General features: G+C 38.8%; 1 protein-coding gene across 1 annotated transcript in view; it reads right to left on the bottom strand.

The window, feature by feature from the left end:
• LOC102016735 overlaps window positions 1–27450 on the bottom strand; it is a 33698-nt gene extending 6248 nt beyond the window's left edge. Inside the window, 3 exon segments of the mRNA XM_013506369.1 lie at window positions 20487–20745; window positions 20868–21162; window positions 26523–27450. Of these exon segments, the coding sequence (XP_013361823.1) occupies window positions 20487–20745; window positions 20868–21162; window positions 26523–27450 (1482 nt within the window).
• Window positions 27451–27826: the final 376 nt, after the last annotated feature.

Raw genomic sequence — 27826 nt, 5'->3', positions numbered from 1 at the left:
TTCCTAATTCACCGAGGAATCTCCAGAGGGATCTCCACAGTGGTTGCACCAAGTATACTGAAATTTAAATCAGCACAGTATGCATACTAAATAATACACATTCTTTGAAAGGTCATATTTGATGTTACATTACTTATGCATCTGCCGCAGGATTTTGAGAGAATTCACAAATTATATTCCCAGGAAGAGGAAATGGGCTTGGGGAGAGCTTCGCTGTCACCTCAGTGTCACACAGATAACCAGAACCAGAGCTGAGGCAAGGCCTGTGTCACGGGGTTTCCCTTCCACTGAGGGATCCTTGGAACCAAAGGCCGAAGCTCCTTCATGGAATAATTCCCACCAGCTAGTCCATACTCTAGCTCCTGTTACCTCCAGGAATAGACACAACTTGCTAATTTTCTGTCCAGGAAAAGACCCTGGGGTATCTGTGAGGACATCACATCTCAAATTTGGAATAAAACCCAAATACACAGCAGTCACAGCATGACAGAGCTGAGGGCGCAGTCTGCTGTCAGAGGTGAGAAGAAGGGACTTTTTCCTTTACAAAATGGTTTAGAATCTCGACTTTGAAACTAAAATATACACCTTAGTACTTGAACCTAAAAAAGGATTCTAATTAGCTCGAAGCTGAGAGCTGTGCCTTCTAAAGAATTTTGCAGCGAAAAGTAGAAAAATCATTCTTCATGGTTTGTTTAATAGGGCTTCAAAATAGAAATTTCATTTAATGTTCTTGATGAAAGATAACAGCCAGAAGAGTAACAAAAGAATAAAGACTGTATGTGAAATTTAGGAAAAATAAATATGTGGAGAGGAAGTTAACTCTAAATGAGGCATTGAACATATTTTACTTTCGGAGCAGTATTTTAATCCCTTAATGAAAACCACAGATAAATTTAAAGTTACTTACTAGTCAGCTAAGTGACCTGGAAGTAGCTTTAATTTCTTGGTAAAATACCATGGAGTATTTAAACTTTATTTTATTAAGAAATTGAACTGTGCAAGGACTCTGCCTTCTGTCTATTCTAAGGGACATTTTCATCACAGTCTTGCGGTGCCACGACGTCTGCCATGTGGCCAGGCGGGAACGGTGCCGAGTGTGGAGTCAGAGGGACGGGGGAGCCATCGGCCCAGTTTGCGCTGCAGCCTCAGGGCGTGGCTGAGCAAGCTACTGCTCTAGCTGAGCCTCAGCGCACTGCCTAGATGCCATGACACAACGCACCGTGCCTTTCTAAGGCTCTGTAAACCCTTAATAATGTGTGCAGCTGCTGTGATGGCTTTCCCTTTCAGAACCCAGTGCTAGTAATTCCATTACTGTATATCACTGACCTCGTTATTTATGTATTTTTGATCATAAGACTTGAAATGGTCTTCTTTTGGTATTCCAGACTGATCGAATTCATTAAAATGAAAATTCAGCATTGTACTGCAGCCTTTCCCACCCCTCTAGTCTCTTCAAGTGAAATCAGGTAGACATAAACACAGTCATTTCTGACTTACTAAACTATTAGTTAATGGAAAAAGTGTTTGAAGCATAGCTTGGGTAAGTAGCTAAAACTCTTTCCATTTTGGTATTGTGAATCTGGTTTCTCCAGCCAAAAGGATAAATGCTAAATTGAGACAGGAATTGTAATAAAGTAAAGTTTTGTATGCAGACTTCATTCTTGTTTTACAGAGATGATCACAGACACCAAGTATTCCCTAGAAAACTTTTTTGACAAGAGGATCAGAGCAATTTAATAAACGTACTATTATTTGCTGACATGCTAACAGGCAGGATATAGAGACAGAACTTTATTTTTAAACATCTCACATGTCAGACTATTAAGAGTCATTGGATTTAAAGCTCAGGAAAACATTATTTTAATATACGTTTTTTATCATACAACAAATGCATTTATAAAGAAAAAGAATAAATAAATAATAAAGAACTTCTCATTGCCCTTATTAGAAAATTGATTTTCTTTTGCTGCATAAGTTTGGAAATATTATTTCATAGCTGTGCCCCTTCGTATATAATTCAAATTTCACAAATTTCAACAAGCTACATAACAAAGTTTTGACAAATTTAAAGTTTCTCTAATCTAGGAAAAAGCAAAAAGAATTTTAACTTTACATGGATTTTAGGCTCTAAATCATTAAAATGGGATTTTAGGATTCAAATGTAATTTACATCAGGAAGTTGATGTTGATTGTGATGCAACTGCAATTCTCCTTATGGGTTAGTCAGAAAGTACTTTGTGGCTGGACCTGGTGGCACACTTCTGTAAGCCAGCACTTGGGAGGCAGAGGCAGGAGGAGCACTGTGAATTTGATGCCAGCCTGGGCTACATAGTGAGTCCAAGACCAGCCTCTAAACTACATAGCAAAACCCAGTCTCAAGAAAAAGTATTTGGTAATGGATTCCATTAGTAGACAATCTATTTGTACACTCTTCAAAATTTGTTTTGTAATTTTTCCTTTGTATTTTTCCCTGTGTGATTAACTCTTGTTTATCCCCAATGTCTGGAAATACATCCTTAATTGTGTGGGGGGAGGGGAGGAGATGGGGATAGGGTAGCGTAGGGGAGGGGAGGGGAGAGGAGGGCGGGGTAGGAGAGGACCCAGTACTACACAGAGTCAGAGACGGAGACAAAGATGAGAGAAGAGTTGGAAAGAGAAAATAAGAATTTTAAAAACGTAAATGTGTTTTTATGACATCTTAATGACCCACTAATTCATACTTGATTTAGCAATTGTTTTGATAATTACACACACAAAAATTGTACATTGCTTTGTGAGATCTTTATGTGTTTTTATGAATCACACATACATTCTGTGAAAAATCGAATGAACACAGTCCTTGTTGCTTTTACTGTAGTCTCTCATTTATTAAACTATTTATTATATGTATTAAAATGAATATCTCAATTGGATCTCTAAGTCAGTATCTGGGATAATATAGATGCATAGCTTTAACAGTAGTGCTAATGTATTTGTTTATTGTGTTCTTGATGTATGAGTATTCAATATGAACAAACTGTACCTTCTTTTACATCATGAATTTAAATAATTCATAAGTCTCTGAAATCAGCCTGGACTTTACTGCATCAAAGTTTTTACTCTTTTTAAAAAGACTTTTCATCTATAATACACTGAAAGAAAAACAGCAGCTCCATAATAAGAACTCTTCTTAATGACAGTGGATCCAGTATTTTGTTGTGCTTCTAGAAGTAAGGTTTTGAGTAAGCAACAGTGACTCTGCCTTTTTTAGGTTGAAGGTGTATTTATGCACTTCTTTTATTCGAGAAACATTATGAGGCTATTAGGGAAAAAACTCTGACATCAAATATCAATACATGACATTTTTAAAAAATTTAGCAATGGCTTCTAAGTAAAATTTCCAAGGAAATTTATCACACAATTATGTCAGAAATGCCAGAATCAATTATAATATATACTTAATAACCACAATTAAATTTCTAACAAAAATACATCTCAAAAATGTTTTAAAGTTTTAAAAAGTAAACTGAGCAAATAATTTGAGAAACGTATCACCTTGTTGTTAAATTAAATCTGGAAAAATATAGTGATGCGATAAGTTAGCGAGGTCAACAAGGGCAACTTTTGTTATACATATTTAGAAAAAAACTAAAAATAATTCGGCAGTGACTTAATTTGCAAATCAAATGCATTTATCTCAAGCTACTATCTCCTGTACTATTTACAGAAACCACTGTTGGGGTGCGGTGCATAATATGGTCTTTCTTGTAATCTTATATTATAACCTCAAATGTAAGTATAAAATCCTATTTTGCATCATTTGGAAACATTTTAAAATTAAATAATTTTTACACATTTTTTCACATTTTGATCCCACACAGTCTTGTGATGTAAGTTGGTTTGCTTGAATTTTAACAATAAAAAGGGGGCATTTCATGTACTTTGTGGGAAATCAAAGATGAGCACTCAGATACACATGTTGCATTATAATATTTTTAGGCTTAGACATTCCTATACTCTGCTTTGTGAATTTTAAAGTCATCTAATAACAGACAGTAGAAATCTAACAAAAATAAATTGACATAAAACCCATCTATATAGGTAGCATATTATTTTAGCATAATAAATTCAGCTAACAAATGGATTCAGTTAATTTTTTCTTCTATTTCTACAGCAAAGTGCATTCATTTGGGTCAAATTTCTCTATCACAGATCATCCCATGCCTACTGTCAAAATTGTTATGCCACTCAGAGGAGCAAACATATGGATATGGCTGAATAAACTCTAAGAGCAAAGGAAACTGTCCTAAGAAAGAAAACTGAAATGGAAAGACTGTCACCAGATTTGGATGTTTACAAAATTCACTTGAAGAACCTGAATGACATCACTGTGTTTATACTTTTGGGTTTCACAGATGATTTGGACTTGCAAATTGTGTTATTCTTGCAATCTGTCTTTTTATGCTGATGGGAAACTTGGGCTAGTCCTACTGGTTATTGGAGATGCGCAGCTTCACAACCCAATGTACTATTTCCTGAGTGTGTTATCATTCTTGGATGCCTGCTACTCTACTGCTGTCCAAAACTGTTGATTAATTTCCTGGCAGAAAATAAATCAATTTCACGTGCTTTATGTGTAGCACAGATGCTTCTCTTCGTTAGTTTTGGAAGTGCAGAATCATTTCTCTTGGCGGCAATGGCGTATGACAGCTATGTAGCCATCTATAACCCACTCCTGTACTCTGTGACTCTGTCACCCAAAGTTTGTGTGATACTTATGATTAGTTCCTACGTTGGTGGCTTCTCACATGCCACAGTACATACTGTGGCCACATTTACCCTGTCCTTCTGCGGATCCAACGAAATTAGGCACGTTTTCTGTGACATCCCTCCTCTCCTCGCTATCTCCTGCTCTGACACTCACACAAACCAGCTTCTACTCTTCTACTTGGTGGGCGCCATTGAGGTGGTCACGATCCTGATTGTCCTGATTACCTATGGCTTCATCCTGCTGGCCGTTCTAAAGGGGTCTTCTGCTGAAGGGAGGTGAAAGGTGTTCTCCACGTGTGGCTCCCACCTCGCCAGAGTGTCCATTTATCACGGGACAATCCTCTTCACGTACGTGAGGCCAAGCTTCAGCTACGCCTTGGAGCATGACATGGTGGTGCCCGCATTCTGCACCACTGTAATCCCCATGCTGAACCCCACAACCTACAGCCTGAGGAACAAAGATGGCAAACAGGCGATGCAAAGACTCTTTTCAAGGTACTGTTTTGTAAATGCTGTACAGGTTTAGAATCAAGATAACAATGTTGAATCTGTTTCTCTTAGTTCTGAAACTGAAGAGGAAAAAGTCCTGCTTTTATTTCATAGTGCTGTATTTCCTCAAAATTTTCCAAATAAAGTACTTGCCAGTTCTCCAGTACAGCTTTTTACAAATGTAAATTATTTGTGTCATCATAACCTGATCACTGTGTTCAAAGATATCCATAGTAAATATTCTTTGATGTCAACATATCATTGTTAGTTGCATAACTTGATTTTCCTGTCTATACTAAATCTTCAGCTCTCATTTGAATGGCACTTGCTCATTTTGGGGTCCCTGTGAAGGACCTGACCCCCATAGATGTTATTTTTCTCCCTCTATGCTTACATGCAAAGCTCTATCCTAGCTTTCGTAAGACTTGTTGCCCTATTCTGTTCAACAGCTTATAGTGCTATTCCATCATCAACATTTTGTCACTTCCCAGTCACAGAAATTGATTATGTCTGTGTCACATGTACCTCAAGTAAACTGACAGCAGTCCATAATATACAGCAGATATTTAAAATCTGGAAAAATAATAAAAATGTAGCTTAGAAAATAAGCTAAAACTTATTAGTTCAGCCATCACAGAGAACAGTATAGATACATATAGGAAACATAAAACTACCATATAATCCAGCAACACCACTGCTGGGGAAATATCTAGAAGAACTGAAATCAATCTACAGGAGATATATCTAGTGTCATGATAATTATATCACTATTCACTATAATTAAGAAAAAACTGTACAAGTTCAAGGTGATAAATATATGCAATGAGAACTCTTTGCCCTTTAAAACTTGTAAGATTCAGTTATTTGGGACTATGTGGTTTAATATCAAGGGCTTTATGCTAAATGAAATTAGTCAGACACAGGAAATTTGAAGACCTTACTTATATAGGGAAGATGACAGAAGGATTCCTAGATGTAGAGACAGAAACAGTTGTTTCCAGTGCCTGAGGGGCAGGGCTGTGGAAGGAGAGAAAGGGGAGCTTGTGATCAAAGCATAAAACTTTCAATGAGAGGAGGAAAATGTTTTGAGATGCACTGTACAGTGGGATGACTGCAGTCAATAAAGTTTGTCTTCTGCCCACCACAGATGCTTGCTGCGTGAATTCCCTAGAAATACCCTACTTGAAACCACAGTTCTCAAGAAAAACTTTCTTTTAAATGTTACATTTGAAATATGAGATTCACATTGAAATGAATAACTTTTATTCCTCAGTTTCTGAGCTCTCACCATCGATTAGAAAAAGAAAACCCAGCCAGACATACCATAAAGTATGAATTACTAAACCTGCTGTAGATCCCAAGCCAATCTAGTTGAAATATTTAAGGATAACCATCACACCGCCTATCCATATTTCAAATCCTGCATGGTGGCAATAACCTTGACAGCCTTGCAGTTATGAAATATTGCTTCTGATTTCCATTGTCCCATAAGATTCATCTCTAGTGGATTCCATTTGGGACTTCCCACTATAGAGCAACTTAGTTCACATGTCAGGACACCAGTGTAAGCACTCTTCCATGGAAGTTAAAGGGTTCATTTACTCCAATTATGGATTGCAGACCTAGAAAACAATCACAGGATATGTGTGTAAAAATATCAGGTTGATTGTGACCCTAACTTGAGATAAAATGTCACTTACTTCCTAAGCTTCATAAGACTCTCCTCTGATATTGGACCATAGGGATCCGTTGGATTTCCTATCATTTCTGACATTTCAGAGACACTGTTCAGTAATGTTTGAAATGTCTTAACAGTCACTGTTCCTCAAGCTGAAGGTGTACAACTTCAAGGTGATAAATACATATTTTTAGATTTATAAATCCACATTTTATGCCAAAAAATCATATGTATTTTGGGGGGAGGCTGAGAAAATATCAACAGTATAAATTTTTGAAAGTAACAAGACCCTCCTTCCAAGCATGTGGAATCTCTTTCATTCACAGCAGTTAGGGCTTATAAACTGGAGTAAGCATGGAGACATCACCCTTTATGTTTCACATTAGACACTAGTCCATTTGCCATGGAATTCTCATGCTTGTATTGATGAAGAAGTGACTTCATAGGCTTTTAATCTTGTTCATATCTAGGACAGCCATGACCATCTGTCCAGCATGGAAGGTACACATAGATTGCTTATTTATCTTTGCATTCACTTGAATGCTCATCACAACAGTAGTGATCACTGTGTCTTTGAAGTTGGGATTGTGACATGTGACTTCACTACTCATATTCTAATTACTTTCACTGACTTTATGATTTTCTACTACGTAGTGGAAGTTGCCTCATGGACTCTATAAAAGCCTGGCAGAAGGAACATTCAAGAAAGCTAGACATGGAACTCATCTCAAAAATGGGTTTGTTGCCTTCACATTTAATAATCTATTCAATCTTTTTGGACACAGGATCTTGCTGCACAATGTGGGTTGGCTGTGAATATGCTGTATCTCCCCGTCTGGTTCTAAGTACTCATCTTTCTGCTTCCTTAAGCTCTCAAGTACCAAGATTAGAGATGTGGACCAGCATACCGACAGGTCCAAGTCAGTAGGCTTGAAAGACAAATCCACTATCCAAATTTCCAATACCACTAATATGTTATTATTTATTTATTTATTTATTTTTATTTTAAAGATAAACAGGAAAATGAAACTGAGTTTCAAAACAGGTAAGACAGTTACAATAGTTAATGCATGGCATATTGTTGCCTTCTTAGTAATTACTCAGAGTAGAAGATCGAGGCATGATATCTTGTCAGTACAAAACTTTCTTTTTAATGATCTAAGAGAAACTAGCCATGTAACTGTCTTAACTATCCTGCACATACACTTTATCTATAGGTTTTTAAAAAAGCAGGTAGACAATTTCCAACCCATTCTGTGTAGGCAAACTCTTGGTCTTGATTTCAGCTGACAAGGCATACTCTTAAAACCTTACTAATTTTTGGAGCTTCCATATGAAGTTCAGAATCTCTGCTTGCTAGGTTCTTATAAATATATTCACCCTGACATAACATTAGATTACTTCCAGTATTATCCACACAGCTTAGTATAAAACCTCACCTATACTTTCTGAAGGTTAAATTGTAAATTAGCACCATTTATTAATTAGAACTATGTCTATCACCATACACTAAACTAAAGTGAAAAGGGATCAAAGATCTAATTATCAAAACAGAAACACTGAATCTACTGGAAAAGAAAGTAGGTAGAAAAATTGAAAACATAAGGGTAGGCAGAGAGTTCATGAACAGAAACCAAATGGCATGGAAAATACTTCAAAGCATCTTCAATCGAGATCTCATCTTATTGAAAAATTTTTGCACAGCAATTCGCCAACAGGGAAAAAAGAAAGCCCACGAATTGGGACAAAACTTACCCAGCTGTCCTTAGACAAAGGACTCCTATCTAGGACATATAAAGAATTTTAAAAATCAGGCCCCAAAATTCAAAGACCCAGTCAAAAAAGCACATCTGAGATGAATACAAACTTCTCAGATGAAGAAATACAGATGGTAAATAAATATGAAAAAATGTTGAATATCATTGGTCATTCGAGAAATGAGAATTAAAAGATCACTGAGGTTCCACCTCACCCCAGAAAGACTGGCTGTCATCAAGAAATCAACCAATAACAGATGCTGGCGAGGCTGTGGGGAAAAAGAACGCTTCTCCACTGCTGGTGGGAGTGTAGACTGGTGCAACCACTGTGGAAATCAGTCTGGAGATTCCTCAAAAACCTAGTATTAGAGGCCCCATTCAATCCAGCTATTCCCCTTCTGGGTATTTTTCTAGAAAGTAGAAAACATCATACCACAGTGTTATACATGCTCCCATGTTTATAACAGCACAATTTGTCATAGCTAAATCTTGGAAACAACCCAAATGCCTATCAACAGAGGGATGGATTAAAAAGATGTGGTATTTTTAAAAATACAGTGGAGTATTACTCAGCTATAAAGAAAAATAAACTTGAGGCTTTTATAGGTAACTAGAGACCATAATCATAAGTGAAATAAAAATCAGACCCACATGGATAAACATCATATTGTGTCCTTAGTGTAAAAATCTGAAAGAGTAAATAAAATCTGAAAAGTACAATAGATATTGTGAAAGGGAAAGAAACTGCTCAAAAGGAAAGAACAACTAGGATAGGAGAAAGGAGAAAAGAAGGAAGAGTAAATATACATATATATATATATATATACACACACACACACACACACACAATAGCTAAGCTAATTGTACTACTAATCTCTATTAGTTCATTGAAAGGAACAATTAATGTTTAATTGTTTGAGCAATTTTGCATGTGTATATCTGGTAACCTAAACAGCTACTTCGAAATAACAATATGCAATATGGCAACCATTGTTAATTTCCTATATCTTGTTTTGAAATTGTGCAACATTTTTTTTCTTATTTTTTATTCTCTTTAAAGTAAAAAAATTGCAAATGAGAAAACTCCTACAGCTTGTTCCAAGTATATTACACTCTTACATGCATTATGCTTTGCACATCTTCTCTGGCGCCTTGCGTGAATGTGAGCCTAGAAACAGGACTCTACGCAAACGGAAGTTGTAGTGCTGGGCCCTGAAGAGAGTCTCTCCTACAGGAAGACTTGCTGACAGGAGGACATGACTGTGTTCAGCCTCAGTCTGCAGGGATCGGCATAGAATTTGGGGCTGTGGGCTTCTCTTAGGCACTGGGATTTCTGAGAGCGGCCCAGTGGTGGGGTCCAAGGCAATGTCCTGTGCTAACCTTCCCTCACAAGTGGTTGTCATCCGCCTATGCGCTGCATTGCCTTAAATCGTGCAAGGGATTCTGGGAATGCAACTCTGCCCTGTCCTTGTTCTTCCTCGCTTTCCATTTCTTTTTGCTATACACAAGTGCTGTGCTCACGTTTAAATTCCTTAGCTGTGTTTATCTGCATGGTCAGATAAGATTCCTGCAGATACAGGGTGCTTAATAAATAGTCCTACTCCAGACCATCTTCCATGCTTTCCTCAGCAGAGTATTTTAAAAGTCAAGCAAACATATTACCAAGTAGTTCAGAAAGTTGCAAAGTGAGCAAAAAGAGCACGCAGATAATACATCTGAAAAGAAGACAGAGACTGAAATTTTTAGGCAAAAATGGAGAATGCATGAAAGCATGTGCAAACAAAGAAAAATCGTGTTTTGTAAGGATATGATTTAATCTAACATGAAGGCATAGATAACGAATGGTGTATGCACAAAGAGTAATGTAGCATGAACATTATGAAAAATTATGTTAATTAAAAAGAAGATAAGACATAGAAAGCTATTTAAAGTACAATATTTAGAAAAGAATAATTAAAACATGTGCAGTGATCATTAAGAAATCATTATTCACACAAACTTATGCTTTCATATTATTAGATTATCTGTATATTTCCAAGATATCAAGACAATTCACCAGGTTATATTTCCAAGAAAATTGAACTGGATTTTTGTTGTTATTCTGATTGTACCTATTTCCTCTCAAATCTAGAACTCTTTTCTTTCAAGCTCTGTGCAGGTGCATTTTACATTTTGTACCAGCGACCAACATACATTCATACAATCACTTTCATCACATAACTCATTGCTCCAAAAGCCTCATTAATTTACTGCAGAGAAAACGTAGCAACTTGGTAACGTTTTACCCCAGAAGAAAGTTCATGTGTATCTCATTGAAGCATCCCTGTGGACTTCAAAAGCAGTGTAAGGACCTGGTATAAGAAAGCAAATGTCCACCTCCTTGTCTGGCCTTAACTCAGTGAGCAGCTCATCTCTGATAGTACAAGAGGTGCTTCCTAGTACTTGTGAAAGCTACACAAACTACAGTCTTGAATCTGAATCTAAAAAGCACATCAGGATTTAAGTCTAAGAGAAAGGGCTTGAAATTACACTACTAATTGAGTCCCATTTATTTTAGCAAATACAGTGGAGATTTCCTGTAAATATTAGCCAATAGATGGCTGAAGTAAGAATTTCCTTTAATTTACCTTAGAAAAGGATCAGATATAATAGGAACAGAAATAATGATAATTCATGCATATGACAACAGGGAGAGAAAATTACATTTTAACCAGCTATAGGTTAGATAATTTTTTGGAATTTTTTTATGAAGAGATTTAAATTTATTTACCAGTTAGAAAATTGACAAAGTAGGCTGCTGAGCTTTTACTCTTGTAAACTTCATAGTTTTTTAAACCTGATTGCTTGTAAACAAATTCAAATGCCTGCACATGCGACTCTGCACTGTTTCCAGGTGATGGTTTCCGACTTCCAGACACCACAGTAAGTCTGAAGTAGGCTGAAGAGAAATCAATGCAAGCGTGGACCCTGAGACCCAGGCCTGAACCACGGCTCTGCTCCTAAGGAGGAACTTATGATTTCTATGTCTACCTGGGCTGCAGTTTTCTCATCAACAGAAGGATGCTGAGCCGGTTACATTAACGTTGTTGTGCACATTCCACAAGGTAAGGGACACACAGCTTTGCCCTTGGTAGAATCATACTAACATGGTAGCTTCTATGTAGAATTTCTTTTTAGCTCAGTATTTGCAGTATGGGAAATAATTAGTGGTTTCTGATTTTGAGAAGTAAGAGACTGATTGTTCTTTGATCTTTCAGATTATTCATGTCATTTTTAAAATTCAAGTATCTGTATTTTTGTCATCCTCACATGTCACACTTGTGGTATTTAATGTTTTTGTAGCAATAGCTTCTGTAAATACCTTAAATTGGGGATATTAATTGAGAGTAGTTTTATAAACTTTTAAATATTTACATTTTGAAGAAATAATTGTGAATTTTCTTGACACAAATATGTCTAAAAAATATACATTGAGGTATTGCATGTACATTCACCACAGGAATTGAAACATCAGCCATTAGTATTGTTATACTATGAAAATATAAAATACATTAAAAAAATTAAAAGTAGAGGCCCAAGGTAGAAAATGGTAATATCTTGATCCAAAAAAGTAAAGTAAAATACAAATTTAAAACAGAAATAAAAAGAATGAATTTTTTTTTGCTCAAATTAAAGTTAAGCTGGGCGTGGTGGTGCATGCCTGTAATCCCAGCACTTGAGAGGAGGATCATTACAAGTTTGAGACCAGCCTGGGCTACAAAGTGAGCTCAAGGCCAGCCTGCACTGCACAGTGAGACCCTGTCTCAAAAAAGACAAAAAATGAAAAAAAATAAAAGTTAAATCTAAATGAAGAACACTATTTTTCATTGTGTCCTTCACGGTCCTCTAAGTACTAGTAGGTTGAAATAATTTGTCAGAAAACTGAGCTTGACATGATTGGGTGAGACAAGCCACTCTCACTGACAAAGACAGTAACAGTAATCTGTCAGCTTTTCCAGTTAACTAAGAATATTTATTCAATGATTTTGACAGTGGTGGTCTCACTTGAACTCAGTCTGATATTGTGAATATAGATGTTCTCATTTCAAAAACGAAGAGCAGAAAAGAAACTCATTCCATGTATGAAAGCCAGGATGTCCGTTCAATCTTTGTGAACCTTAAGAAAAGGGAATGTGAGAGTGGGTGAAGAAGTTGGAGAGAAAATATTGAAAGGTCAGCAAATGTAAGGGCAGGTTCTTTTAGTAAGATGCACTAGGTTAGTAGCTAACTAACATAATGTCTTCAGTTCATCTAAAGAGAACAGCAGGTACCTTTGGACTGGACTTCTTCATTGCCATCGGTTCCCCTCAATGACAAGCATTTCAGTATGCCTTTCTAATATACAAATGAGAGAATATGACTGGATGCACTTTATATTCACCAGGCATTGCCTTGACAACCTGTAAATAATTACTGGAATATCAGGAATCCTAAAAAAAATGATGGATTCACTCGTGATTCATTTGAGGAACATGACTGAAGTCACCGTATTTGTCCTGACTGGTTTCACAGGTGATTTTGACCTGCAAGTCTTCCTATTTTTCCTGTTTCTGGCCATCTATCTTTTCACTCTAATAGGAAATTTGGGTCTGGTCGTATTGGTCATCGGCGATATCCGGCTCCACAAACCCATGTACTACTTTCTCAGTGTGCTATCGTTCTTGGATGCCTGCTACTCCACTGTTGTCACCCCCAAAATGTTGGTCAACTTCCTGACGAAGGATAAAACCATTTCCTTTCTTGGGTGTGCAACACAGATGCTCCTCTTTGTTACCTTGGGGACCACGGAATGCTTTCTCTTGGCGGCAATGGCTTACGACCGCTATGTAGCCATCTACAACCCGCTGCTGTATTCAGTAAGTATGTCACCCACAGTTTATGTGCCACTGATCATTGGTTCCTATGCTGGTGGCATTTTACATGCCACAGTACATTCTGTGGCCACATTTACCCTGTCCTTCTGCGGATCCAACGAAATTAGGCACGTTTTCTGTGACATCCCTCCTCTCCTCGCTATCTCCTGCTCTGACACTCACACAAACCAGCTTCTACTCTTCTACCTGGTGGGCGCCATTGAGGTGGTCACAATCCTGATTGTCCTGATTTCCTATGGCTTCATCCTGCTGGCCATTCTGAGGACGCGTTCTGCTGAAGGGAGGCAAAAGGTGTTCTCCACGTGTGGCTCCCACCTCACCGGAGTGTCCATTTACCACGGGACAATCCTCTTCACATACGTGAGACCAAGTTCAAGCTATGCACCAGAGCATGACATGGTGGTGTCTGTATTTTACACCGTTGTCATTCCCATGCTGAACCCCGTCATCTACAGCTGGAGGAATAAAGAGGTGAAAGATGCAATGAAAAAATTCTTCAGAGAACTTGGATTCTAACAAAGTGCATTTTCAAAATTTATTAAACCCAAAATAATAGTGGTTGTGAATCTATATCTCTAGGGTCAGATCCTATAGGAAAAAAGTTTTGTTTTCATTTGCTAGTGCTTACATTCCCACAATATTTCCAATGAAGTATTCATTAGCCATTTAGCATAGTATGTGAGGAATGTCTCTATATTTTATTACAAATATACCTATACCTATGTTTACACTTATGCATGGTAAATAATACTGGATTCTGATACATTGCTTAAATCAGCCTTCTTATACATTGAATTTAAATTAATATTACAAAAGATGTTCTCCAGGCTCCATGGCTTGAAATGTCTTTACATTGGTGATCATTTTCCAGCACCCACTATGAATAGAACTGCTCATTGATCAGTTACCCTTTGGCTAAATGTTACTCAGCTACCCAGCTTGTCCTAACGTACATAAAGAAAACTAGATACCTGTGTATTTGTCTCACTTGTCTCAAAAAAAAAAACTAAATTTATTGTTATTAAAGTTTTTTCTTTCTACTGCCTAATCACAGAAATTTATTAAAACCACTTGAAATCCCAGAAAATAGACTGGTGGTGTGCAGTGTCTATCCTTAGACACGGTACCTACGGATAGCACATGATAAAACATATAACCCGGCAGGGAATCCACAAGTGGCTGCTTCATGGCCATTACCGAAACTGAAGAGTGGCTCACGCGATGCTGCATTTCCTTCTCTTGAATCCAGGTCCTTACTCAGGTCTTTTTCCTGTTCCTGTGCTTAATATATGAGGCATGGCTTTGGGTTTGCTTTTAGTACACAGCATTTGTTTCCAATAGACAAGGCCCTGAGAATTGAAAAAAATCTCCTTTCTCTTTAACTCGTATCTCTTTCTGCTTTATTTCTTAAAATTTATTGAAATTTTTTTTTTGTGGTACCGGGGATCAAACTCATGACCTCACACTTGCTAGGCAGGTGCTGTGCTGCTGAGCTACATCCCTGGGCCTTTCTGTTTATTTATTTTCTGTGTTGACATATATTTCAAGGTTTCTTCAGGCATTAAGGAGGCATTAGGTGTAGATGTTTGATTTTGTTTGGTAGGACTCAGTTTCTTACATAAGAGATGATTGTCCTGTAATTTTCCTAGGAATATTGCATCAGAATATAGTAATGAAATGTGTATAGCTTTCCAGATTTAACCCATAAAATTATATTTTAAATTCAAAGTAATATTTTTGGTGCTTCAGTTGCTTATTTCTTCTGGTCATTTGTGCAAATTTTAGTCACACATCTTTACTAGAAATAGCAAGTGTTTATCAGCAGAATCTACTCAATATTTCTTTAAAATTAAAGCATACAATTTTCAGAAACACAACGCTGATAAGTCATTTTAGGTAAGATTCTGTGTTCTAAAAATCTAGCCATTCAAAGGCATCAAGTTTATTTTCCATATCATAATGTTTTAGGAGAGTTTTCTGGAAGAAAGGAATAACCACCTTCTAAAATATGCCTGCATATTCTTGTATTATAAAATTCAAAAATTTTCCAGCATTCAAAAATTCACTTAGGTGAATCTCATAAACACCAGGGCTCCAAATATGTATGGAAATGTTTTAGTCAAGGTTTTGTTTTGGGTTATCAGTGTGCTGTTGCTTGAGTTGAAACAAAATAAACAGTATTTGGGAAATTCAAAGAGGAGAACAAGAAACTGGAATGAACTCATTCATGCCCACAACTAGCTGGTGTATAGTGTTCACAAACTCAGCATGAAATGGTGTTAATTTACATTGTATTAAAATTCGAGGATCTCCTTTTGTATAAAAATATCTCAGAACTGCCATGTTGGGAAAAATCAGTCTCCTATCATGTGGTGTTGTCCAGATCAACAGAAAAAGTATAAAATAAGGACACTAAGTAAAACTCAATTTAATAGTATTACATTCTGCACATCTAACTTGCTGTTCCTTGAAAAATAAGTCTTTTATTTTCATTATCATTATGCACCTTTTCTATCTAACCCTTTAAAAGTTCTATTTCATTAATTTTGGTTGTGAGATCTGATTACAATTTAAATCCACTATTATGTTGCTGTAATGTTCATAAAGATAGATTTTGTGTAAATTTGCTTCAGAGCTATATTTCTAAGGGATTAAAATGTGCCTGGAAGATGTGATTTACTTTTAAAAAATTGAAGTGAGTAGTGAACGAGTTATATTCATTCCCATGGAATTAGAGTGCTCAATGCGCCTTTGTTCATTCTTTTCTGTTTATTTCTTCTCCCCTTAATCTCTGCTTCTGTCCCCGTTTATAGTTTATGACTTGTTTACTGACCCAGCCTTCCTGTCCACACCCACTGCTCAACACTTAATCATTCTGAACCATCTTCTGAAGTACTTGGGGCAAAAATATCATTTCTTTGTATTTATTTTCTTTTCAAATTTTTAGGGTAATCTTTTCAGATATAGTCATGTAGGTCGGTAGCTATTTTCTTCTAAGCTTATAAACACGTCATTCTGAGTCCTTTTACCATGTCAGAAGTACTGCAGATGGCTCTCAGCAAGAGCACTGTCCAAGCGCTATTCCTCCTTGTTCTACTGAGACAGAGAGAGAGGAGACTTCTCAGATGCTCCTGACCTGTGCTATCCTACCCAGAGAGAAATATTGGGAATTATCACCCCTGCCCCTGCCCAGCAGGGTGAACTTTTTTCCATTCTCTTCCTGATATTTCCCTGTCCTTTAGCAAAGTCAGCAATCAGAGATCATGCTGAAGTGTCTCTCATGGAGAAGGATGATGGGAATCTCCCTCCCACACTGATCAACTGATTATCCAGGGCCTGCATGGATTCTTTTGGTGTCTTTATTTATCTTTCTAGATGCCAATGGGCCTGTGTTTCACCTCACTGCTAACTCATGTATGCTGTAATGCAACAACTACTTATAGTTCCTCTGTCTTCTCAAAGAGGTATATCTTTGTTGATTTGAAAAATACCCTGGTTTTTCCTTCTGTAATACAATGTGTAAATAATTTAATGAGAAAAATAATATAGAGATGATAGGAAATAGGGAGGCAGTTTGTTGTTGAAGGGGGAAGGATCTCAGGAATAGAAGAGCAGAGAGGCCTAAGAGGGGAAGGATGAATAAAATGAACAGATGCCATAGAGGCATGTACCAGTTCCCCACCACGAATATAATTATTATGCACCACATGAATGTATGAATAAAATTTGTTTTAAATATTCTAGATTGTGTGTACTGCCTGCCTCTGGTCTGGCAATTTCAAGCCCCCATCATATAAGATTTTGCTACATGAATTTTCATGCTCACCCTAGTTAAACCCTCTATCAGTTTAATTTTCACTAGCATAAATGTTAGAATGATTGTGGAGGCATTCTTCCCTTACAAAAGTAATAAAGCATACTTATAAGATGTGTACTAGGTAGTGAACAATTATGTTCACATTTTACATGTATTCCTGCATGTAATTTCTTTGGTAGTACCTCCAAGAAAATATTGTACCATTTCCTTTCATCACCAGTGGGAAACTATACAAAATTTTAAATGCAGGTACTTGCCAATGCTACATAGCTCTTCCCAGTGATATGGAATTTGATCCTAAATTGTAGGTCTACAGAGGATCTAATTCTAAGGTTGATATGTATGAGAAAACAAAGGAGTTGCTTGATGTTTTGCACTTCCAATTTTACTATTCAACTTCCACAAAAAAAATCTTTGCAAGGTATTAATGTTCTTCATTAAGTCAAAGGCAGCAATATGGGAGGAAAAAGGAACATAGTAAAAGGCTTTGTACCAAGGATTTCTGCTGGATTTTCTAATTGATTCCATTCCTTTAGGCATTGTTATGGTTGATAAACCATCAAACTGCACAAGTGAGAGGCTGCTTTGAAGAGAAAGCTGCAGAGCACCATGTTCCAGAATTTTGATGACATCGTGCATTTGATCCTCAGAACTGGATTCAGAGCACCCAATGACCTAGGCACCTGAATCCAACAGCCAAGACAGAAAAAATCAGGCCTATTGTTCGAGCTGCCAGCAGACCTTGGCATCATCCAAGTGTCACTGGTTTTAAGGCATGCAGAGTATGGGAGTTATGCAGTTAAGAAGGCTTCCAACTCAATTTCAGAAGGCCTGGGAGGCCGGGCAGTATGCCCCTGAAAGGGCAGTATGTGAAACTGTAAGGATGAAGGCAAAGATGCAATGCAGACCCCAAAAGTTTTGAAAAGCCATGAACAGGATTTTCTGAGGAAATCTGCAAGGAGAGAGCAATGCCTGCCCTAGAGAAAATCTATGAAAGTCACAACCTCTGGAAGTATCAGAGGGGCAGAGTCACCCAAACCAGTTGGAGCCATAACTTGCCACAGATGCCCTCAGATGTTTGCCATGCTGGATTGTGGACTTGCTTTGGTCCCATTCTTTGTATCCCACTTTTTGTAACTTTTGGAATGAAAATGCATATCTTGAATTGAATGTTGAACGGTGGAAGTATTTAACTTTTCATTTGTACTGGGGTTCACAACTAAGAGTTTTCCTAGCACTCCAGAGGAGATGGGACTTGGACATTTCAGCAGTGCTGAAAATGTTAGGAACTTGGCATAAAGGGACATGCAAGAGTTTTTGGTGGGCTGGGGAAAAATGTTATGGTTCTAATGTAATATAAGGTTGACAGACTTAGAATTGCTTCTTAAATGTTCAAGTTGTGAAATGATAAGAATAAACATTCCTTTGTATCTGGAAATCAGTTTAAGGAAACGTGTCTGGTTGCCAGGCTGACAAGGAGTGGATTGTAATGGTTGATACAAGGTGTCAACTTGAGAAGTTTAGAAGTTTAACTTAGCAGGGGGCTGGGGTCCTTAGTTTGTAAGCATCCTCATCCAGTCAAGAAGGAAGGCAAGGAGATGGTGTGAGTGCAAACCCAGCCTAGAGGAAGGGGTGGCCGACTTACAGTATAAGGGAAGAAAGGAGCTTTGTTTCCCCCCTTTTTGCTGCTTTTTAACTCTTGCTGCTTTTGCTGTCTTTTGCCTCCTTGAACTGTCACCCCTCTGCTTTGCCTCTCTGCTTTGGAGCCAGCTGATTATGTACCAAAACCTCCACAGACTGTGAGCTAAATAAACCTTTCCTTCCTTAATTTTGGGCATTAGGTAACTTGTCTCAGCAATGAAAGAAAAGTAACCAAGACACACATGTAGTAACAGTTTCAGTAAAAAACTGAAAAATAGAAAAAGAAAAATAAATAAAGCAGAGGATGAAGCAAGGTAGGAGCAAAGAAACAATGTAACAGCCTAAAAGCAGAGTGGATGGTATCAGATTGAATTGCCTGAGGTGGAGTTGCCTTCACAGGCTAAAAGTGCACCAGATGTCACTATAGTGTTCAGTGCAAGGTAACTGACAAAAGACAGCTGGGAAATCATAGCAATGGATAAGATTTAAAGGACTGTGAAATTTCCATTTCCATATAAAATGTAAAATGCTAACGTAAGCATTTTACCTCTACCTTGTTTTTAAAAAGCCTGTTAATCTAACTGGGGATGTGCCTCGGTGGTAGAGTTCTTGATTTGCATGCAAAAGGTTGTGGGTTTGATCCCAAAGGTTGTGGGTTTGATCCACTCCTTGTCAACTTGGCAACCAGACACATTTCCTTGAACTGATTTCCAGATACAAAGGCATGTTTATTCTTATCATTTCACAACTTGAACATTTAAGAAAAATAAATACATAAAATAAAAATCCTGTCAATCTAGAAAATCATACATTTTTGTAAACTTCTTTAAGTTCTTAGATCACATCCATCCAAAAACGTAATTCCAACGACAAGACATTCCCCGGAGTACGAGGTGGAACATATGAAATACTGCAGACTGAGCAAAAGATGGAGGAAAAAATAATGGTGTTAAGCATGCCGGATTCTCAGCTGTGTACTACCACATGGTTAATGCCCACAATGTGCAATAATGCTGTTCAACCCTGAAATGAAAGATCTGACACTTAAACTCTAAGTCTTCTTGGCTGGTCACTCTAGCACACATGAGCACAACTAATTTAAAAAAAAATTGATCAACCAAGAATTCCTGATACATTTATCTAGAGGTTTTCACAATGGCTCGAATAACACTTCCACTGTACAGAGAAATCAGCATGCAAGAATATGACAATGTTCTCTAGGAAGATGGAAACTATAAAATTTGTCCAATAAAATGTAGGAAAATACATTCACACACATAATCACACTCACTCACGAAATCAGACACATAGACTTATTTTCATTAATTAAGCACAGAATTTCCATAAAAGGAAAGAGCAAATGTAAAAATTTAAAACTACTGTAATTTTAATGGCCTGGAGCCCGCTCTCTTCTGCAGGACTCTAAGGACAGCATGTTTCACCTCTTTGTTTCTGAGGCTGTAGATGAGAGGATTCAGTGTGGGGATCACGAGCGTGTAAAACACAGAGGGCACCTGATCCTTTCCCAAGGAGTAGGACTGCTTCGGTTTTAAGTAAAGATCATGGTGCTGTAAAAGACGGTGACTCCCAGGAGTTGAGAGGCGCAGGTGGAGCAGGCTTTTTTCTGTCCAGCAGTGGAACTCATTTTCAGGATAGTGGAGAGAATGGACACGTAGGATCCAGATATGGTGATGAGGGACACTATTAGGGTGGAACCAGCACAAATGAATAAAATTATAATGCGGAATGGCATACTTGTCCCAAGAGTTGCTGGTCAGCGCTGCTGTTGGCCACCACCATCCATGCAGGCTTGTGCTGAGCACTTTAGGTCCACTACACTGAGGGCTGGGATTAGCTGCTGCTGTCCACCTTCTGGTGTCCGCTTCTGCTGCGCATGGTAGGTGGACGCTATCAAGCGCTGCTCTCTGCTGCTGTCAGTCAATGGTTTCTGGGGCTGGCTGTGCCAAACACTGCTGCGAACTCTGCTGAGTTTTGGGGGCTGCTGCTGCTGTTCGTCAGCTGCTGCTCTCTTGAGCTCCTCAGTGCTGACCTCCCTAGGGTTTACTGCTCTTTCTTTGGAACCCATCACTCTATCTACAGTACTCATGAACACTAGTCCTGAGCAGATTTACAGGCTTTTTGAGCCCATGATACCCAATAAATACATCATAATCAGGTGACAGGACCACCAGTACGAGTCTTTATTTAACTAGGACCTGTGCTGTAGCACTGGGGCTCCAGTTTGCTGGAGGGAGCCCTCCTAGACTAACTCAAGAAGTGGTGGTGGTGCCCCTTGGGTAGGGGTTGCAGGACTGTGATAGGCACAGGGCTGCAAAGAGCCTCTGGTTTCATGGCTGTGACCCAATGAGAAGGCAATGCTGAAACCAGGGAATGTTCTGGAAGGGCATCTGTGGGGACCAGGAATGTGAACAGTGAACTCGGGTCTCACCCTCTCTGATCTTAGCCATGTCAGCGTGCCCCTGCCCTCTTCAAAACACAGCATCAGCTTCTGAATTTGCAGGAGCGGTGGAGGGGCTCCTGGCTGATAGTCAAGTTGCGCCATGTTGTTGTCTACTGTTGGACAATGCCTAGTAAAGGAAGGAATCTGAAAATCATGCTTTCTTTCCTTTTTCTGTATCTCCTTCTCAGCCTCTGCCAAAACAGGAGACACGTTATAGGGGTGTCTGGAGGCTGAGCTCTGCCCCTCCATGGTTCTGTCAGTCCTCAGCCAGGTTTGCCAGGGGTAGGATGGACCACACCTGCCCCTCAGGCTCCTCTGCTCTTGGGAAGAAGGGTGAGGGGAAGCACCGTGTCTGCCTGTTCTGTGCTCATGGCCTGACCATGGCCTCAGTGCCTCAAATTCTCAGCCCTTGCACATGGAGGGCTGAATTCCCAGTGCCTATGTGCTGAGCTGAAAAATTGAATTATTTCATGTTTTCTTTGAATTTTGTTGTTTTCTATTTTTTTTTTCTAATGAATATGACTTACTTCTATGGTCAAGTCATACATTTAAATATAAAATATTTCCTGGGGAAATTTTATATTGCATTCTTTACATTGTTAATCATAAATATCTCTAAAAATATCTTCTCCAGCAATCCAAACATTCCTGACCGATCAGTTCAATGCAAATGTTATTCTCTGCAGAGATATATCCTCTATGTCACTGTGACAAGGAATTAAATGAATTTCGGCAACAGTTTCGAGGATTACAAAAAAGTTGAATTATTTATGGGTCTTGCAAGGCTGAAAAACTCTTGAAAAACTCTTTTGTGAATTTGTCCTTGAACTGTCATCTTTGGAATCAGACCAAACAGACTTCCCTGGAAACTATGCCAAGAGAATGACCAAATGTATCCTTATTCTGATTGCTCATTATATGAGGCATCCTGGAATTACTAGCCTGGAGGAAAGCCACACACTGTCCTGTGCATATACACAGTTCTGCCCTTAGATTCTTTTCAGATAAAACTTCTTTGTAAGGTTTCTGTTGGAGCAAGAGCTCAACTGAATATAATTTACCTCAATAAAAAAAAAAAATGAATGCACAAAAGCAGAAAAAGTAATTACACCAAGAAACGCGAATATATCACAGAAATGTTCAGGTGCGCTTATATGTGTATATATAGATATATATACATATATATATATATTTATATTTAGTATTTTATTTCTGAGAATAATTTGAGCTTGTCAAGATCCTAGTGGGCTAACAATGGAAAGTTTTTTTTCATTTTCTGGTGAATTTGTCTAATAGTAAGTAGCATTCTTCAAACTGGAGGGGATTAGATTATATAAAATAATATGAAAATACAGTCAGAAAAAGGTGGCATACGTGCATCATTTAGGGCTGACCTTGACTAATGTTCAGATTTGTGAAACTAGAATATAGAGTCGGTGGAATCTGAGTCTTCACCAAACGTTCATAATTTAAAAACATATTTTAAAAATGCATCTGATTGTGAATGACCAAGTAGGGAGAAGACACTGTTGAAGGAGTGCAAGGTCAGGACGCCCCCTGTCTCCACACAGGTGGCACAAACTTCCTTTTGCTGCAACGAAAAGGGTTTATTCAGAGCCACTGAGAAGGAGAAAGGGGTGCAGGCATTCACAATGACTTGGAGACACAATTTTCATGGAGAAGGTAAACAATACACGCACGACCATACCAGTATTATCAGTGCAGAGATGGGAGCTACCCGCGTCCAGTGAAATACCGGAAACATACCAGACAGCAGAAGGCCGCCCGGCTCGCAATGGCAGGAAGCCGCATCTTGTGATCCTAGAGTCTGCACAGCTTCACCTCTCAGGACCCGGATGTAGAAGTTCTCGCAGATTCCCGCGAGGTTTGGAAGGCAAAAAAAGGCAAACAGCCTTTGGAGTTTCATTGTGCCTGACTGAATGTGCGCCTCGGGCCCCTGGGCTTCACGCTGTGGGTGTCACTCCACGCAGGCTCTTCAGCACCGAGATGTTAGCACACTCCCCTCAGCCTCTTGATTTTCGTTTCTTTGTGTCACAGCAGCTGTTCTCTAGGACTAAACCTCACTGAGAGGGCCATTGTCTTCTGAGGGAGAAACGCCTTGGGTTCCCTAGACATGAAGAATGGGGGGAGTGGTCCTCTGCTCCTGCACTTCCTGCCATGCTGGAGTTACTGCAGATGGCTCTCAGCAGGGCCTGCCCAAGCGCTAATTTTCCTTATTTTACTGAGGCAGAGGGAGAGGGCACTTCTGAGTTGGCTCCTGACGCAACGCTGTCCCTGTGAAGAGAGAAATACTGGAATTACCACTGCCCCTGCTCAGGGTCCAGAACTCTAGATCCGTTCTCTTTGTAATATTCTTGTGCTGTGGCAGAGTCAGTACGCACAGAGCACGATGCAGTTTCTTTCCTAGAGAGAGAGGATGGGAATCTGAGTGCCCACAGCGCGCCACTATGCACCCAGGGCCCGCCTAGATTCCTTCTGTTACTTTACTATCTCTCTACATATCCGCGGCTCTGAGTGTTAGTTCACCCAAGGTGTGATCTAGTGATTCTTATGGCTCCTCTGTCTCTTCAAAGAGTTGTGTGTTTGTTGGTTTGCACAAATATACAGGAATATATGTTTTTGATTATGTGAGTAACACAACGTGGAGATAATTCAGTGAGAACAATAAAATAGAGATGGTGGGAAATAGCACCACGGGTTGTTATTGAAGGGGAAGGGAATCTCAGGAATAGAAGAGCAGAGAGGCCTAAAGGGGGAACGTGATTAAAAATGATCAAGGGCAACGTGTTTATGTACCAATTCCCCAACACGAATGTAATTATTGTGTACCACGCACATGTGTGCATAAACCTTTTTTTATTTTAAAGATAAAAAAACTAACAAAACGACAATAATGAAGACGAAAGGAAAACAACGCAAAAAAGATACACGATCTCAAAACAAAATGGTAGGAATTAACAGTGGTTGATACATTACATACTGTTATCTTCAACGAAGTTGCTGAGTCCACCAGACGTGAGAATGTAAGATTGATCAAACAATCAAAGACAGTAACCAGTTTTAAGTTTCAGAGAATAGCTTGTGTGTGCTGCCTGCCTCTGCTTGGGCATTATCAAGCCCCCATCATATAAAATTCTCTAAAATAAATTTTCATGCTCACGCTAGTTAAACACTTTGACAAATTCATTTTCACTGGCAGAAATAGAATAATGGAAAAAACATTTCTCCCTTATAAGAGTAACAATGCACACTTATATGCAGCTTATTAAGTAGCGGGGAATTATGGTAATATTTTACATGCTTTAATGCACATAATTTCTGTGGTAACATCTCCAACAAAATGTGTTATTTCCTCTTACCATAAATGAGAAAATGGTCCAAAATTTTAAACACAGGTGCCTTGCTCAGTGCTACATAGCTCCTCTCAGTGATGTCTGAATTTGGGTGGGTCTACAGAGGTCCTATTTTAAAATTTGTTTTACATCCAAAAATGACATTTTTTACTGTCAATTTTGTTATTCAACTTCCACAAAAAAAAACTTAGAAGGTATTAATGATCTTCATTAAGTCAATGGCCAAAACAAGAACACACTGAAAGGGTTTGAAAGAAATGACTTTTGCTGGATTTAGTAACTCGTTTCTGCAGATGTAGAGTAACAGATTTGGGGCTTGAGTTATTAACAAGGTAAAATCATATAAAAAAAACTGAAAGGAAGAACGAAGTAAGGTCAGAGCAAAGAAACAACGCAACAGCTTAAGAGCAGACTGTTGGGTTCAAATTACACTGTACTGATGTGGAGGTGCCTCACAGTTTAAAAGTGCAGTGGATGCTGCTGCATTGTTAAGTGTGAAGTAAGATATAAAAGATATGTCTTGGTTACTTTTCTCTCATTGCTGAGACAAAATACCCAACATCTAAAATTAAGGAAGGAAAGGTTTATTTAGCTCACAGTCTGTGGAGGTTTCAGTCCAGAGTCAGCTGGCTCCAGTGCAGGGTGGCATGGTGAGGGGCAACAGCTGAAGGCAGTGGAAGACAGCAAAAGCAACAAAAGCAAAAGAGGTAGGGGCAAGCCTCTTTTCCTCCCTTATATTGTAAGCAGGCTGCCTACCGGATGGTGGGTGTAGCACTCGCACCATCTCTGCGTCCTCCTCTTGCACAGGATGAGGATGTTTACAAAGTGAGGACCCCGGCTCCCTGCTGAGTCGCTTAAACTTCTAAACTTCTCAGTTTGACACAATGTACCAACCTTTATAAGATAGCGTTGAAGTCATAGTAAAGGATAGCATTTATAGGATTTTAGAATTTCCCTTTCCACATAGAATGTAAAAAGGTATAATGAATCTTTCACAAACTTGTTTTTTAAAATCCTTGAATCTAGGAAATCACACTTTTCTGTGAGCTTCTCTTGGGTCTCAGTTCACATTCAAGTAAAAACTAAAGAACAAAGACAAGAAACTTCCAAGCGGAACAAGAAGAACCCATGAAATATCTCACTTTGAGCAAAAGTTAGAGGAAGAAATAGCCATGATCAGGATGCAGGAATCTCAGCTGTGTAGTTAGATATGATGAACACTCACTCTGTGCAAATGAAAAGAGTAGAGAATCCTGAAAGGAACAAGGTTGCCTTTAATCTCTCAATCTTCTTGCAAGTCACTATCAGGAGTGACTACTAAAAAAGTTGATGAAATGCAGCCATTCCTGACAGATATATAGATACATCTTCACAACGGCTTGAATAATACTTATACTGGAGACAGTAAACTGCATGCAATAATATGAGAATTTTCCCTAGGTAGGTGGAATCTTGTCCATCTAATAAAAATTGTCCAGTAAAATATAGTGCATGAACATACATGCACACACATATACACACATACTTATATTCAGATACAAAGACTTGTTTTTAGAGTGTGATCAAAAAATTTTCATAAAAGAAGAAAAAGGAAAGGACAAGTGTAAATATCTAGCGTCAGTGTTATCTTAGGTCTGTGGAGCCGCCTCGCTTCTGCAGAACTCTGAGGACAGCATGTTTCACCTCTTTGTTTCTGAGGCTGTAGATGAGAGGGTTCAGCATGGGGATCACGATCGTGTAAAACACAGAGGCCACCTGATCCTTTCCCAAGGAGTAGGACTTCTTGGGCTTTAAATGAGTAAAGATCATAGTGCCATAAAAGATGGTGACTCCCAGGAGGTGAGAGGCACAGGTCGAGAAGGCTTTTTTCTTCCCTGCAGTGGAATTAATTTTCAGGATATTGGAGAGAATGGACACATAGGATCCAAATATGGAGATGAGGGACAGAACTAGGGTGGAACCAGCAAAAACGAATATTATGATTTCAAGGTCATATATGTCATTGCAAGACAGCGCTAAAATGGGGGATGTGTCACAGAAAAAGTGATGGATGACTTTAGAGTTGCAGAAATGCAGTCTGCTCATGCAAACTGCATTGACAGTGCAATCAACAAAGCCAAACATATAGGAACCAGTGAGCAGGGCATGGCACACTCTTGAGGACATAATAGCTGGATAGAGTAGAGGGCTGCAAATGGCTGCATAGCGATCATAGGCCATGGAGGAGAGAAGGAAGCATTCAGTACCACCAAAGAGGACAAAAAAGAACATCTGGGTGAAGCAGCCCAGGAACGAGATGCTCTTGGAAGAAGTCAGTAAGTTCTGTAAGGTTTTAGGAGTGATGACACTGGAGTAGCTGAGGTCGAGAAAGGACAGGTGGGTGAGGAAAAAGTACATGGGGGTGTGCAGCTGGGCATCCAGGCGAATGAGCAGCATCATCCCTGCGTTCCCCAGCACCGTGACCAGGTAGATGAGGAGGAAGAGCAGGAAGAGGAGCAGCTGCGCCTCTGCAGAGTCCGCCAGCCCCAGGAGGATGAAGTCAGACACACCGGTGGAGTTCCTTCTACCCATGTTGTTCTGCTGCACTTATCTGTTGAATGATCACATCTGATACTTAGCCTGAGTGACTTTAAAAGTATTATAGTGTGTCATTGACAAAACTCGTTACTAATATAACTTAGTGTGTCCTGAAATCATTTGGTCTTTACAATGTAGAAGTGAAAAACTATTGCCCTGTAGAGATATGGATATAAATTGGCATTTGCTGCCTATATATTAAAAGATTATAGCCTAGGTAAGAAGGATGGGGGCTGGGAATTTAGCTCAGCCACACAGCACCTGCCTGGCAAGTGTGAGGTCGTGAGTTCAATTCCCAGTACTGGAAAAAAAATTTAAAAAAGGAAGAAGAAGGATGAACCTGTTAAAATTGTGAATGCTTTTGTTAGTC

The sequence above is a fragment of the Chinchilla lanigera genome, unplaced genomic scaffold (genome assembly GCF_000276665.1).
Source record: "Chinchilla lanigera isolate Chin_1 unplaced genomic scaffold, ChiLan1.0 scaffold00110, whole genome shotgun sequence".
Classification (NCBI taxonomy): domain Eukaryota; kingdom Metazoa; phylum Chordata; class Mammalia; order Rodentia; family Chinchillidae; genus Chinchilla; species Chinchilla lanigera.
This window is presented reverse-complemented; position numbering and strand designations above follow the sequence as displayed.